Source organism: Calidris pugnax, unplaced genomic scaffold, assembly GCF_001431845.1.
Source record: "Calidris pugnax isolate Ruff unplaced genomic scaffold, ASM143184v1 scaffold15, whole genome shotgun sequence".
Lineage (NCBI taxonomy): Eukaryota > Metazoa > Chordata > Aves > Charadriiformes > Scolopacidae > Calidris > Calidris pugnax.
Genome location: NW_015090774.1, coordinates 8,311,850 through 8,324,646, shown reverse-complemented (window position 1 = coordinate 8,324,646; position 12,797 = coordinate 8,311,850). Strand labels below are relative to the sequence as shown.

General features: G+C 52.8%; 1 protein-coding gene across 2 annotated transcripts; it reads right to left on the bottom strand.

Moving 5' to 3' along the window:
- Positions 1 to 49: 49 nt before the first annotated feature.
- HOPX (HOP homeobox) lies at positions 50 to 8,338 on the bottom strand. Of its 2 annotated transcripts, none has more exons than XM_014945153.1 (3): positions 8,303 to 8,338; positions 3,009 to 3,184; positions 50 to 726 (listed from the first exon to the last, which is right to left on the bottom strand). In XM_014945153.1, exons 2-3 carry the CDS (start codon positions 3,150 to 3,152, stop codon positions 649 to 651), a joined length of 222 nt encoding a protein of 73 aa, XP_014800639.1. In that variant the 5' UTR covers positions 3,153 to 3,184; positions 8,303 to 8,338; the 3' UTR covers positions 50 to 648. The 2 variants fall into 2 exon arrangements, with proteins under 2 accessions (XP_014800639.1, XP_014800630.1); XM_014945144.1 differs by lacking the exon at positions 8,303 to 8,338 and adding an exon at positions 3,440 to 3,528 and having other exon boundaries at positions 52 to 726.
- Between the last annotated feature and the right edge of the window lie 4,459 nt (positions 8,339 to 12,797).

Genomic DNA, 12,797 nt, shown 5'->3' with positions numbered 1-12,797 from the left:
AGCTCTTCTCATCAAGAAACTTTGGTTTTTTATTAATGCATTGGGAGAAAAAAAAAAAAAAAAACAAACAGTTCTTTCCCTTTGGTGACCTTTAACAGAAATGTGAGAAATGCATTCAAGAGGTGCTTGGCTTGGTCTGATTGTGGTGTAGACACTCGGTTTGCCAGTGTCCAGAGTTGACTCTGGCATCTTGAGCTAACTAAGATCACTCAGACAACACAACTGTTTTTCCAGGTTTCCCCCTCTCTGGATGATCTGCATATTAAATCTAGCACACATACTTTGCCACTGGGGATCATAAGGAAAATAAATCTTTTTCCCCCCCCTTCTATGTTTGAACCTTTAATGGCTGCTTTTCTGCAAGCTTGGGAGAAGGGCATGAGGTTGCCTTGCCCTGTGGAGCTGCTGTTAATTGGATGGGAATCACTAGACAGGTTATGCAGCCATCAGAAGCTGTATATACACACATATATATATATATATAAAATATGCTTTTCCTGGTTATGTACATTTTAAATAAAACATGTTAAATAGCAGAGTATTACTTTGTATCTCAGAACCTATTTGCAACAGAAGAACCCCAAGGAAACCAACTCTGAAGATCTTCACCATCATTTACAGCAGGCATGGGGATCGGAGCAGCATCCTCTAGTCTCTGACAGACCCACTCTCTGAAGGCAGCCCTTCTGACTTCCTCCACTCCGCCAGGCGCTGCTTGAACCATTTCTGGAGGGGAAAATTAAAAAAAAAAGAGAGAGATTGAGTGCACTGGGCTGAGCACACCCTTTGCTAAAGGCACAGTTGTGGTCAGCGTGTGGGACCAGGCGAGGGAAACTCACTGTTCTCTTGACTGAGCAGTCTTGTTAGCTATGTGTGCACCTCCTTCAAAATCATTTCTCTTGCTCACTTCAGACCTTGACAGCATGGGGGAGTCTTTGTTTTGTTGCTGTGAGTTCTTGCAAACACAGTAAGAGATTGGCTCAGGAGCTGCTGGATAGTGTTTGTTTAACCGGCTGGAGCAGTGAAACAATCACTGCAGGGCCAAAAATGACAGGAACCCAAAGCCGACCTGCTTCAGAAGGGATGAGAGGGACAACAGAGTCGCTCTCAGCAGGTTTAAGGACAAATAGACTTTAAAAATGGGTTAAAAATTATCTTAGTCTTCAAGCAACGTGCGTGGCTACGTTATGCTGTAGTTATTTAGCATCCCTAAGCTAACTCGCAGAGCTGCTGGTGCCACTTCAACACAGCCACAATTTAAAGTGTTAGATAATATGCAGCTGGATAAAGCCCCACAACCCCCGTAAGAGGAGAGAGATAACTCGTGTGCCGGAAGCACAGCTCAGCCTTTTGTTTGGGAACGCGCCTGTGATTCGCTTTGTTGCTGCTCATCTGGTTGCTATATTTGTTCATGGCTATTTTTGAAGCTATTGTGGTCCGTAATGGTACAACCACAGTGCTCTCTCCACGAGCGGCTCTCGCACTAGCACTGCCTTGGACCACGTCCAGTCAGATGATTGCTTGCCTCGCCTCCTCCCAAAAATTTCACTTCCTATCCTAAACGATCGTCTCCTGTTGACTCAGTACCTCTTTGCATCTCATTTTTACTGAATTTTTTATTAAGATGGTTGCTATATCTAGCTGATAAAGCACTCCAGATGTCAAGAGCAGTAATTCTCTGTGTCATACACAATGCAGGCACTTTGCAGCTCATCGTCCCAGTCTCGACCCTGTCCCTAACATGACCTTGATCTCCAGGAGCACCCTGGATTTGTGGAAAAAGATGGCTAATGGGGAAAATTTGAAGACACCTGCAGTTATCCTGGGCATATATGGCCTGTGTTTACAACTTTAGGAGAAAAAACAGCCGTGGAGCAGTGCTGTTTCTAGGGAGGAAAAGGTATTTCAGACATACTGGGACAGGCTAAATTCTGGCATTGCCTACTTGGCTGTCATGTCCCTTTGGCATCACCCAGGGAGAGCCAGGCCTGGCAGCTCTCTGCAGAATGCTGCTAACTTTTCAGCGGGTTGGATTTCTTTTCTATACCCATCAATGACGCCAGGGGTCTAGTAGTTTATAAAACACCTGCATCAAAAACAGCTGCACCACAACCTGAAGGAACTGGGAAGGAGCCGTTTGCTTCTGAAGCCCAGGGTAGCCTGCAGGCAGCCAGATGGAGCACAGGGCTCAGTGGAAATCCCAGACAGTGGCAGTCTGTCCCTGTGGAGGGACATTTGGAGGTCTCTATGTCTCTTGGAGAGGCTGACAGACTTGCCCAACATCTGGGCTTGGGGATGCTGAAGTAGCTAATTGCAACGAGGCGTAAGGTGCACAGCTTGAGCACATCCCACAACACATCTGCAGGAGTTTTATCTATCCTGTGTCTGGTTTAAAATGACGGTAGTTTCTTCAAACCATAAAGCCAGCAGTGGTTTGGGCACCCGAGACTATCAGAAATGGGTTGGAAGGAAAGGACAGCATGCATGGGCTGTATACTCAGGGCTGCAGAGCCAGCCTGTGACCCTCAGCACGTGCCCTGGTTCTGGCTGTGGGAAGCACTAGCTTGGTCTTCAAACCCAGGCTGGGGATGGGGGTCCCATGGACGGGGGGCACAAGGATCCCAGTGGGGCACAGGGCTGCTGTGCAGGAGGCCACGGCTGTGGGATGAAGGGGCTGTGATTACACGGGCAGAGGTTTTGGGCACACAGGGGCAGGAACACATGGGGTGCAGGGAGAATGTGGGGTACAGGGCAGAGCGATGGAGCTCTACGGATGCAGAGTGGGGTTGGGGCTGCAGAGGAGACTTGTGGGTGCACTGTGAGGTGCAGAGTGGGACAGAGAGTGTAAGAAGGGAACCTGTGGGGCACAGAGGGGTGCAAAGGGTGCAGTAGGAAGCATGTCGGGGGACAGAAGGGTGCAGGGGTGTGATAGAGAGCCAGGGACAGGACAGGCAGGAGATGTGGGGGGAGTGTGGGCTGGGGAAGGTGGGGATGGCATCCACACTCACCAGGGTCTGCTCCTCGGAGAGCCCGGTCTCAGCCGCAATGAGGCACAGCGTGGTGGGGTCAGGATGCTTGTTCACCTTGCAGAAGTTGTACTCCAGGATCTCCAGCTGCTCCTCAGTGGGAGTCACTGGCTTCTCTGTGGCCATCTTCTCCTGGGGCAGGGCTACGGGGCCAGGCACTGTGGAGAGGGGCTGGTGTCACTGCCCAGGCTGAGAGCGGCTAGTGGGGCCGCACTTGCTGAGCCCCAGATTTGCCATCCATGTCCCCACCAGCTCCTCCCTCCCCAGTGGCCTCTGGCTGCAGCAGGGCACAACTCCCTTCCCAAAGGCATCCTGGGGAGCTCAGCTGGGAGCCCCAGCCTCCCGGCAGCTCCTGCCTTGGTTTCCCCACTGTGGCGATCGCCCGCCAACAGGGCTCAGCTGAGCTGTCTCACCATCCTTAGCTGGCAGGAAGCTGCAGCCTGTCCTCTGCTCAGCACTCCCTTGCTGCTGTATTTATAGCCAGCGTGACTCCCATGGGGACGATTCCTGTTTACAACCCTATTTAGGCCTGGGCGTCACTTGGGAGTGATGTCACAGCAGCAGGCATGCTGAGGGGGGGGTTAATTTAAAGATATTAATTAAAAAACATTATTTCTTCTCTGGGTGAGGGGACAGTATCTGGTGTCCAGCCTCGTGGTTTGTTTTTGTTTATTTTTTTTCCCTCTCCCCAGTGACCAGGCAAGTCTGCGCAGGGGAATCACAAACCAGAAGATGCAGGATCTTTCGGGGGAATGGGCTTGGGCCCAATAATCACCCTATTTTCCCTCCTGATCGGTGTCCTGGTCCTCCTCCTAGCAGCGTTGCCAGACATCACCCAAAGCTGGGAATGAGCAGGTAAGTTGCTTTGTTTTTACTAACATTTAATGTTGTATGGGCATGGGCAGAAAAAGTTAGTTGTGTTGTTCCTGAGCACTGCTGAACTGTGTGTTTGTTTGTCTTTTGGTGTGTAAGTGAAGGGTCCGTCCTCGGAGGACCGTACCCTGTGTTTGTCCATTGCCCCAGTGCTCATGGCAATGGCAGAAGCAAGGAGCCCACATTCTCCTCTAGGGTAACGTCTGTCCCACTTGTGCTTTTCACAAATCTCTGGCAGACTTGGCACAAAAGCAACAAGCAAAACAAGTAAGTGCAGCCTGGCTTAGTCCCACACCCCTCTTCTGCAGGGCTCCAGGTTTGCTCCCGCGTAGCAAAGGGTCGAGGCTGACAATTCGGTCCACCAAAACACGAGGCGTTGCCCCCACAAAGCACGCAGAAGTCCCTTGATGCTGAATCATTTTGGTGTTTCCGAAACCAGGCTGTGGGGTGTTGGCGGGGGAGGAGTCCCATGCAAAAATGTGGCCTTTCTTGATCTGCTCTCCTGCTGTCCGAGTTGCCTGGCCCGTCTCTGTCGGGTGGGCCGGTTGGTGTTGCTGGCTCTCCAGGACTGCCAGGAGCCCTTGGCCCGCCTTGGGACTTCTCTGGGCTGTTTGCTGCAGACCTGCCCTGCCTTCACCTTGCAGTCCAGCTTCTGCTTCTCCTTGGCTCTGGGATGTAACCCAGGCACCTCCATCATGTTGCACCCCTCCGGCGTAGCTTTGCACCCAACTGTTTTCCTGGCTGAGGGATAACTCGCCTTAACCCATGTGGTACCCAGGGCTCTGCTGGGATGGGGCTCAGCTCCAAAACTGCCTTGAGCTTGCAAAGAGCCAGCTCTCCTCTTCGCAGAAGCTGGAGAGATCCTCTTCTTTGAGCTTTATTTCAAAAAGCAAAGCCTCCGCTCAGCCTTGTCTGCAGGAGGTTGCTTTGACTAATAAAAAGGATTCTTTTGCCATTTGAGTAGGGGCTTATAAATAGACCAGGGCCGGTTGTGAAACAGCCCACTCGGCTTGAGTCACTTGGTGAGTACTGATTGTAACACAGTGGTTGTGTAAGGCCAGAGCACCCCTGAGTTTGATGGAGTGTGCTGGTAGATGGCATCATCCACCATCCTGGATGGACTGGGGAAAGGCCATCTCTAACCCCATGTGCTGCAAGCCTAGCTGGCCTTGTCTGCAGAGTGTTGTGGCCACAGCTGCCTGGGCTTTCTTTCCTGGCAGCAGCTCAGTTCAGAGGTGTCCATATAGGAAGAGGGCAGACAAAGTTCAGTCCTTCATGGCTGTGAGCCCGTGGGGGCCAGATGAATGCTGCTTACCTGCCTTGGGCGTGTGGAGACATCTGGAAATGATGCAGGGGGAGAAGGAGATCCCCTGAGCTGGAGGTGCTGCTCTCCAGCATTGTTGCTGCTGGGGTCTCCATGAAGTCAAAGTGCAGATGAGGCCAGGCTCAGGCCACAAGTCCTTCCTCACCTCCTTGATCAGCACCCAACATCACCTCTGAGCCACCCACCCTTCTCCTAGAAAGTCCAGTCACCACAGAGCTCCTCATCTCCTCTGGATCATGCGTCTAGCCTGGGCCACCAGCAGCAACATGTCCTGGCGGTTTATAAATCATCGTTTGCAGCCTGCTGCATTAATGTAGGTTGATGTGTGCGCAATGATTTGCATGGGGAACGCGTGCTCCATCTTTCATCTTCACAGCTGCTTCTGTTTCTGATAATCTCCAGGTCCCTGAGGCGTTTTCCCGCAGGATACAGTATCTTCTCCCTGCTGGCAGCTCAGGGTGTCACAGCACGCAGGACGTGGTGCCTGGTGGCATTTCTTTGTCTCCCCTCTGCCCCTGGAGGTAGGACAGTTCCTACCTCTCCAGGCTGAGGTAGCTTTCAGGAAAAGGCCAAAAACCTGGGGGCTCTGGAGTGCTCTGCAATGTCTCCCTACATTGCTTCACTGGGTTCTGGAGGTTTTAAGGAGCCATGTAGCCCTGTGCAATATGTGGCACCCAGCATTTTACACCTCTTGGGTGCTTAAAGTTAGGGGTATATGGCAGGATCTGAGGGCACCAGGAGTCCCTAAATGTCATGATTGGCCGCAGCTGGACCAAAACTCACACACCTGCCATTGAAATGGAGCCCCATTTAAGCCCAAGCCTGGATTCTGGCCTTCAGGCTACACAAGACCTCTTCCCTGTACGGGAGAGGTGATTTTCTTGCTTATGTTTCCCTAAACCTGACAGAAATACGAAGAATCACAACTGTTATGCTGCCAAAAAGCGCCACTGCTCAGTGCTTTTTTCTGCCTAAATTTTTTGAGACATTGAAAAAAAAGAAAAAGGCTTTTTCTGGGCAAAGAAAAGTGTAAACCATCTATTCAGCTTTCAGAAAGGCTGGAGGACTGTGGTCCTCATTCAGCTCTGCGAGCGGCCCCCATGCCCACTGCTGTCTCCCCTGGGCAGCACAGGGATGTGAGTTTGGTGGTGGGGGGCAGGTTACCCACCCAGGCAGAGATGGCAATGCCAGATGTGCTGTCACAGTGAAACCACAACCCTGGTGACACCTGCTTTGTCCGACGTGTCAAGCCAAAGAGCCCCGGGGAATTCACACTTGGCTCTGACTAACTGTCTTGGTTTTAGGTGGAGCAATGTGAGAGCAGCCACCAGCCAGCACTGCGGTGTACATGGAGGCTGTGCAGGCAGCACCCCCTGCTCTTAGTGTGGCTGATGGGGCATTTAAATACACCTCCAGGGGCATTTTGGAGTGAGCAGGCAAAAGGCAACGGCTGATGGACACAACTTGCAGCAAGAGAAAGTCTTATTAGATATTAAGGGGAAAAAAAAATACCTTCATAGTGTGTATGGGTCCAACAGGGGGACATGGACCAGAGAGGTGGGGGCACCTCCATCCTTGGTGATCACAGAATCACAGAATTGTCAGAGTTGGAAGGCACCTCTGGAAATTGTCTAGTTCAACTCCCCTGCCAAAGCAGGATTGCCCAGAGCACATCACTCAGGACTGCATCCAGGCGGGTCTTGAAAATCTCCAGAGAAGGGGACTCCACGACCTCCCTGGGCAGCCTGTTCCAGTGCTCCGTCACCCTCACCATAAAGAAGTTTTTCCTTGTATTTGAATGGAACTTCCTGTGTTCCAGCTTGTGCCCGTTGCCCCTTGTCCTATCACTGGAAACCACTGAAAACAGTCCAGCTCCATCATCCTTCAACCCACCCTTTAGGTACTTGTAAATGTAGATAAGGTCTCCCCTCAGTCTTCTCTTCTCCAGGCTAAAGACCCCCAACTCTTTGAGCCTTTCCTCATAAGGGCGGTACTCCAATCCCTTAATCATCTTAGTTGCCCTACATTGGACTCTCTCCAGTAGCTCCCTGTCTCTCTTGAACTGGGGAGCCCAGAACTGGACACAGTATTCCAGTTGTGGCCTCACCAGTGCAGAGCAGAGGGGGAAAATGACCTCCCTCGACCTCCTGGCCACACTCTTCCCTCTGCAGCCCAGGATTCCATTGGCCCTCTTGGCAACAAGGGCACATTCCTGGCTCATGGACAGTTTACTATCCACCAGGACTCCCAGATCTTTCTCTTCAGCATTTACAATGCAGAAAGCAGCCACTTTTCCAGAAAAGACATGATCTCTGTTTGCTCAGCTTTGCTTTTTTGAACGGCAGACACAATAGCTGGCTGGCTGTGCACCTTTCTAACGACGTGCTGCACCCGAAGCCTCTGGAAAACTCTCTGTGCAGTAGCTCCTGCCCAGCTGATGGAGCCCCATGGCCCCTGCTGGGCTTCTTGACCCCTTCCCTGGTGCTCTCCCCACTGTCACAGCTGGGATGCGACTAGAGGCACCTGCATCTGGTTTTAGCTTGCAGCTATTTCCTGCCACTGCAGGGCTCAAAATAGCAGTTCTCCATGAAAACGAGCCCTCCTGCCCTCCCTCACTCTGCTGCAGAGCCATGTCCTGTCCCCAGCTTTGCTCGGCCTCCTGCCGTGGGGTGGCTGCGGATAACATCGGCCGGCACGGCGCACAGGATAAGGTGGGACGCAGGCTTTAAAAATAAACCGGACCCCACCATAAATAAGGAAAAACCACCTGTCATGCATCCTGTAAACTACCCGTTCAGCCTTTTAGAAGATAATATCAGACAGGAACAAAGCAAACACAGAACACAGCAGCTGCTGCAGCAGAGGCAGGCCCCCCTGGTGCCCCCAGCCTGGGGTCTCTGCCTGCCTGTGTGCCCCTCTCCCTGCCCCAGGCATGAAGCTTGCCCACCACAGCCCTGCTGGGTGCTGCTCCAACCTCCCCAGCATCAGCAGGCGCGGGTCGGTTCCTCCCTCCATCTCCCCCCATCCCCAAGTGCAAATCCACCCCAGCCCCCCCCCCCAGCTCAAAGCCTGCTCTTACCTGGAGCTGGCGGGGACCAGAAGTGTGTAAAACAAGCACACCAAGCTTTGGCTCTGGGCTGGTGGGCGCCGGGCGAGGGCTGCTGGGGCTGTTTCCTGCGGGGGGTACAGGAAGGGTGAAGGCAGGGTGCGGCGGAAACTGTGCTCAGCCCTTCATCTGGGCTCCAGCCGAGCCCCCCTGCCCCTCTGGGGACCCCGGGACACCCCCCACTGCCCCCTCAGCCAGGCTGCACCCAGCTGCCTTGCTGTGAGCAGCCCCGCTCCCGGCTTTGCTGATGGAGCCGGCGGCGGCCGCTGCTGTGTGGGGCTGGCTTCTCATCTCACTTTAGTCCCCTGCAAATGACTCCTCCAGGTTTAAGGTTCCTGACTTTGCTGCCCCCAATGCCCCCTCAGCCAGCCTGCACCCAGCTCCTCTGCTGTGAGCAGCCCCGCTCCTGGCGGCGGCCGCTGCTGTGCGGGGCTGGCTTCTCATCTCACTTTAGTCCCCTGCAAATGACTCCTCCAGGTTTAAGGTTCCTGACTCTGCTGTTGCTTTAGGCAGCCCTGTGATCCCACCAGGCTTCGTGCAGGGGCAGGACTGGGGTCCCGGATCTGACCTGCTGCTGCAGCCCAAGTGCCCTCAGAACAGGGCAGCAGCCTGGCTAGGGATGGGGATGAAGGCAGGGCATCCTCTTCTGCCAAAGACCTACACTCTCTTTGATTAAAGTGCCGGGGAGCATGCAGTTCACAGTGGGGTGGGCTGGAAGCATTAGACAGCAGCTTAAAAAGAAGCATCTTGTGGGGCAGGGTGAGGTGGGGAGGAGCTGATTTTCTCTCAGCTCACAGACAGCTTGGAAGGGGATGCTGGAAAGTCAGAGGGGGCTGGAGAAAGGGCTCACGAGAAACTGAGTATGGGTTGCAATGTCTGAGATTATCTGCCAGAGCAAAAGGAAAACTGGCACGGGATCCAAAAAGCTGTGGAACTAGCTGGAGCCAGGGGCAAGGAGCCCTTCCCCTGGGGAGAAGCGGCTGGACAAACCCAGGCAAGAAACCTACCATGTGTTTAGCAATGAGCCAAAACCGTCCCAAAGACTGAGTGGTTTTGTAATGTGGGGAGAGACACGGGCCAAGGCAAGGGAATTGCAAAGAGATCTGCACCAAAGGGCAGGCAGACTGGTGCCAATTTTCCTAGCAGGATGACGTTGACCAAGCAAGAGTGCTTTTGCTACAGGGATAGCCTCGCTGCCTGATAAACCAAGTGGAGCTGTTCAGTGGCTGCCAGAGGAGGTTTTAGGGAGAAGACGTGATCCTGCATGCCTTGGGCAGGCACCTGGCCAAGGGGATAAGTCCTGTTTATCTCTGGTGCTAAGCAACAGGAGCATGGGTAGCAATGGGTGGGGGCAAGTGGATTGGAAAACATGTCCAATGGGATGACTCCAGCACCCACAGCTGGGGAGATCGGGGCGCATTCCAGGGGGCTGGAGCAGACCCCCTGCAGCAGGACACAGCCATGGGTTGAACCTAGTGTGGGAGGTCCAGGCAGAGGCCCTGAATTGCATACTGCCATGCTTGGGGGAGCTCTGGTGGGTATCGCTACTTACTTGCCCCATGCCTGTGCTCTACTCTTGGCACCTGCTCTTGGCCATCCTTGGAGACAGGACAGATGGGAAGATATTTTGGCCCGGAAAGTTTTTCTTATATTTATCTGCTGTCTTTTATTTTCTTCCATGCAGGTATCCCAAGCATTGCAAAATGTGAGTAACCTGGCCTGCGGGAACAGGATCGGCTCCTCTCTTCTCTTGTTTATTGCTGTCAACAGAGAGAAAGTCTTTAATGTGGAAAAAACCCTTTTCCCTCAGCCTGTGAACCCAGCACAGACTTGCACTGGGAATGCTGGCAGCGACATTTTTCAGGTTGAGACATGCCACTGAAATGGCTCAGAGCCGCTGGGAGTCCTGCAGTGACAGCGGGAGTCACGTCATGAATCTGTCCACATCTGGCTGGCAAATGCTAATGCTTTTCTGAACCTGAAATCTTTTAGGCCCCATTTCTCTTCCTAGGAGAGGCTCAGAGTACTGCTGGAGTTTATGCCTCGCTTGGTATGAGGAGATTCTTCTCCCAGAAGGATGTCCCTTTGTCGGGAGAGTTAGCTTAGACAGAAAAAACCTGCAGGGTGCATCCAGGCCCATCACAGAGTTTTCCTCCCTGCAGGGGAAGAAATACAGCTGTTGTTATGTGCATTTGACAATTTTGCATGATACCACGGCCTTTCAGTGAGGAGTTGGCCGCTGCAGCCCGTGTTCAGCATCCCACTCCTCTGGACCCCTCTTGCAGAGGCTTGAATGTCACCTAGTGCTCGCACTATGGCACCACGTTGTGAGGGGCATCAGACACAGAGCTCACAGCCATCCTGGCCCAGATGTTGTCCCTGTAACGCTGCGTAGAGACAGGGTGGAAAAAAGTTGAAGAGGAGAGGGGGAAAGCAACTTGTCAAGCCATCAGGAGAGAACGGGCTACAATTCAGCTTTTCTGACTTGTTCATGCTGCCTCCTTTCCATGCGTCCCTCCTGAATTTTGCCATGTTTTCCTTCCTGAAAATGAGTCTTACTACCAGCACCTCTTGTCTGAGCATTAAGCAGAGACTTTTTTTTCTTTTCCTATGTATGTGAGTTTAGAAATGTGTGCTTTCCAGATACAGTCCCCCTATCCCCCCCAACCCAATTGTCAGAGAGAGAGCAAAACCTTCCATTCTCCCCCTGAATGCACCAATGCAAAGGAAAACCGCAAAAGCCATCTTCTGTTTTGTTTTCCAGTGGTTTTTTCCTGATGTGCTGGGGTTTTCTGGCTACTAACCCAAAAAATGTGGCTGGAAACAAGGCTTTACTGAATTTTTTGGCTTCCATTCAGTTAGAGAAGAATTTCCTAACCAGCCAGTACTGACTCACAGGGTAACTCTTGCAGCTAACCAGATGAGATTTTTTTACCTGCAAAACCCACGTGCCCCAGAATAAGAGGGGCTGTTCTACAGGGTGCAGCAAACGGTTGCCTTTTTCTGATACCCCTCAAAACACAGGAACCTGACTGAATCATTGATCCTTATCCCTGGGAGAGCAGCAACGTCAGCTGTGGCCACAGAGCCAGCAGCACACGGTGCTCACTCACACCATGTCCCGGGCAGGGGGACATGTCCCAGGGCACAGGTGTCTCCTCGCTGCCCTTGTTGCCAGCGCAGGGCTCCCCGTTGCCCACCCTGGCTCAGCAGCTGCCTTGGCTGTGCTCTCCTTCATGCATTTTCCTCTTGTTTTACTGGGCAGGGCTCAGCCTGTCTCTCCTCAGCATCAGAACTGACTCAGGCCAGACAGATACAAGTCAGGTGTGACTTCCAACAAGATCCCTGCCTTTTCTTTGTCCGTGGGATACAGCCGTGTGGATGGAAACGGGGGTGTTTTATTGCTCCTCCCGTTGTTCCAATACTTCTCAGAGAACAATGTCACCTCATCGGTATTTCCATGTGCAATCTCTGCCTGGGGTACAGTCTTCCTCCCTCCTCTCCCTCTTACTAACCAGATTGTTTTGAAGTGACTAAAGCAGGCGCTGAAATGTGCGGTTCCTTGCCAGGAGGCTTTTCAGCAGTTCTGCCATGGCTTGTAGGCAGAGCGTGCCCGAGCACGTGGAGAGAGCCAGCAGGGCATCACACGTGTGAGCCCAGGAAAAGATGGGCTCCGGCACTGGTGAGAGGCAGGAGAAAGGTTAGAGGAGACAGGCAAATCTGCATCTCACTCCTGAAGCACCAGAGGGATGCGAAGAGGAGCAAACGCCCTTCCAGGGATTCGAATGGCTGCGCATTTCCTCGGGAGCAAGTCGGAGAGGCAGGAGGCTGGGAAACACCTGCTGAAATCCAGCCTGATCTGAACCTCTAGGCTGAAGCTGCCTGGTTTTGAAAGTCCTGACTCATACGTGTTTCGAGGTCAATGAAGGGACGTTATCCCTCCGTGGAGCAAGGATGAGCTCTGCCAGACCACTAGCACGCGGCCAAGGTGGCCCTCCTGGTTGCAGGCACACTGTCCTGAAGGAGAGCAAGAGCGGGGTGAGCACGGACACAGACCAAGCTGTAGCTGCACCATTGAGTCCAGCTGCTTTTCTCAACCTTCATCATGAGGGACAAGGACCGTGTTTTCCCCGGTGCTGTCCCGTGGTTTCTGTCAGACCAGTTTGGGCGGATGGCACCATTGGTGCTATTGTAGAGCAACCCCAAAGCTTGCTAAAGGACTCACTTCTCACTTTGATAGACGTTCTTCAGAGATGAAGAGAGAGGGCTCACTCCTGATGTCCATTTACAGACATCTGCAGCTTGAAGGGGACTGACAGATAAGAAAAAGTACTTCCAGGAAACCCAGGCCCTTCCAGGGCAGCAGTTTGAGGGTTGCTGCAATATCCCACAGAACCTGCAGTGACACCGGGCTATTACCAGACAAGTTCAACATCTCAGTCCCAGCCCTATTCTCTGCTTGAGGGAG

Coding starts and splice junctions, on each gene's coding strand:
- HOPX (XM_014945153.1), bottom strand. CDS start 3,152: ATGGCCACAGAGAAGCCAGTGACTCCCACTGAGGAGCAGCTGGAGATC. Junction 727..3,008: donor TCTCCGAGGAGCAGACCCTG/GTGAGTGTGGAT, acceptor TTTCCCCTCCAG/AAATGGTTCAAGCAGCGCCT.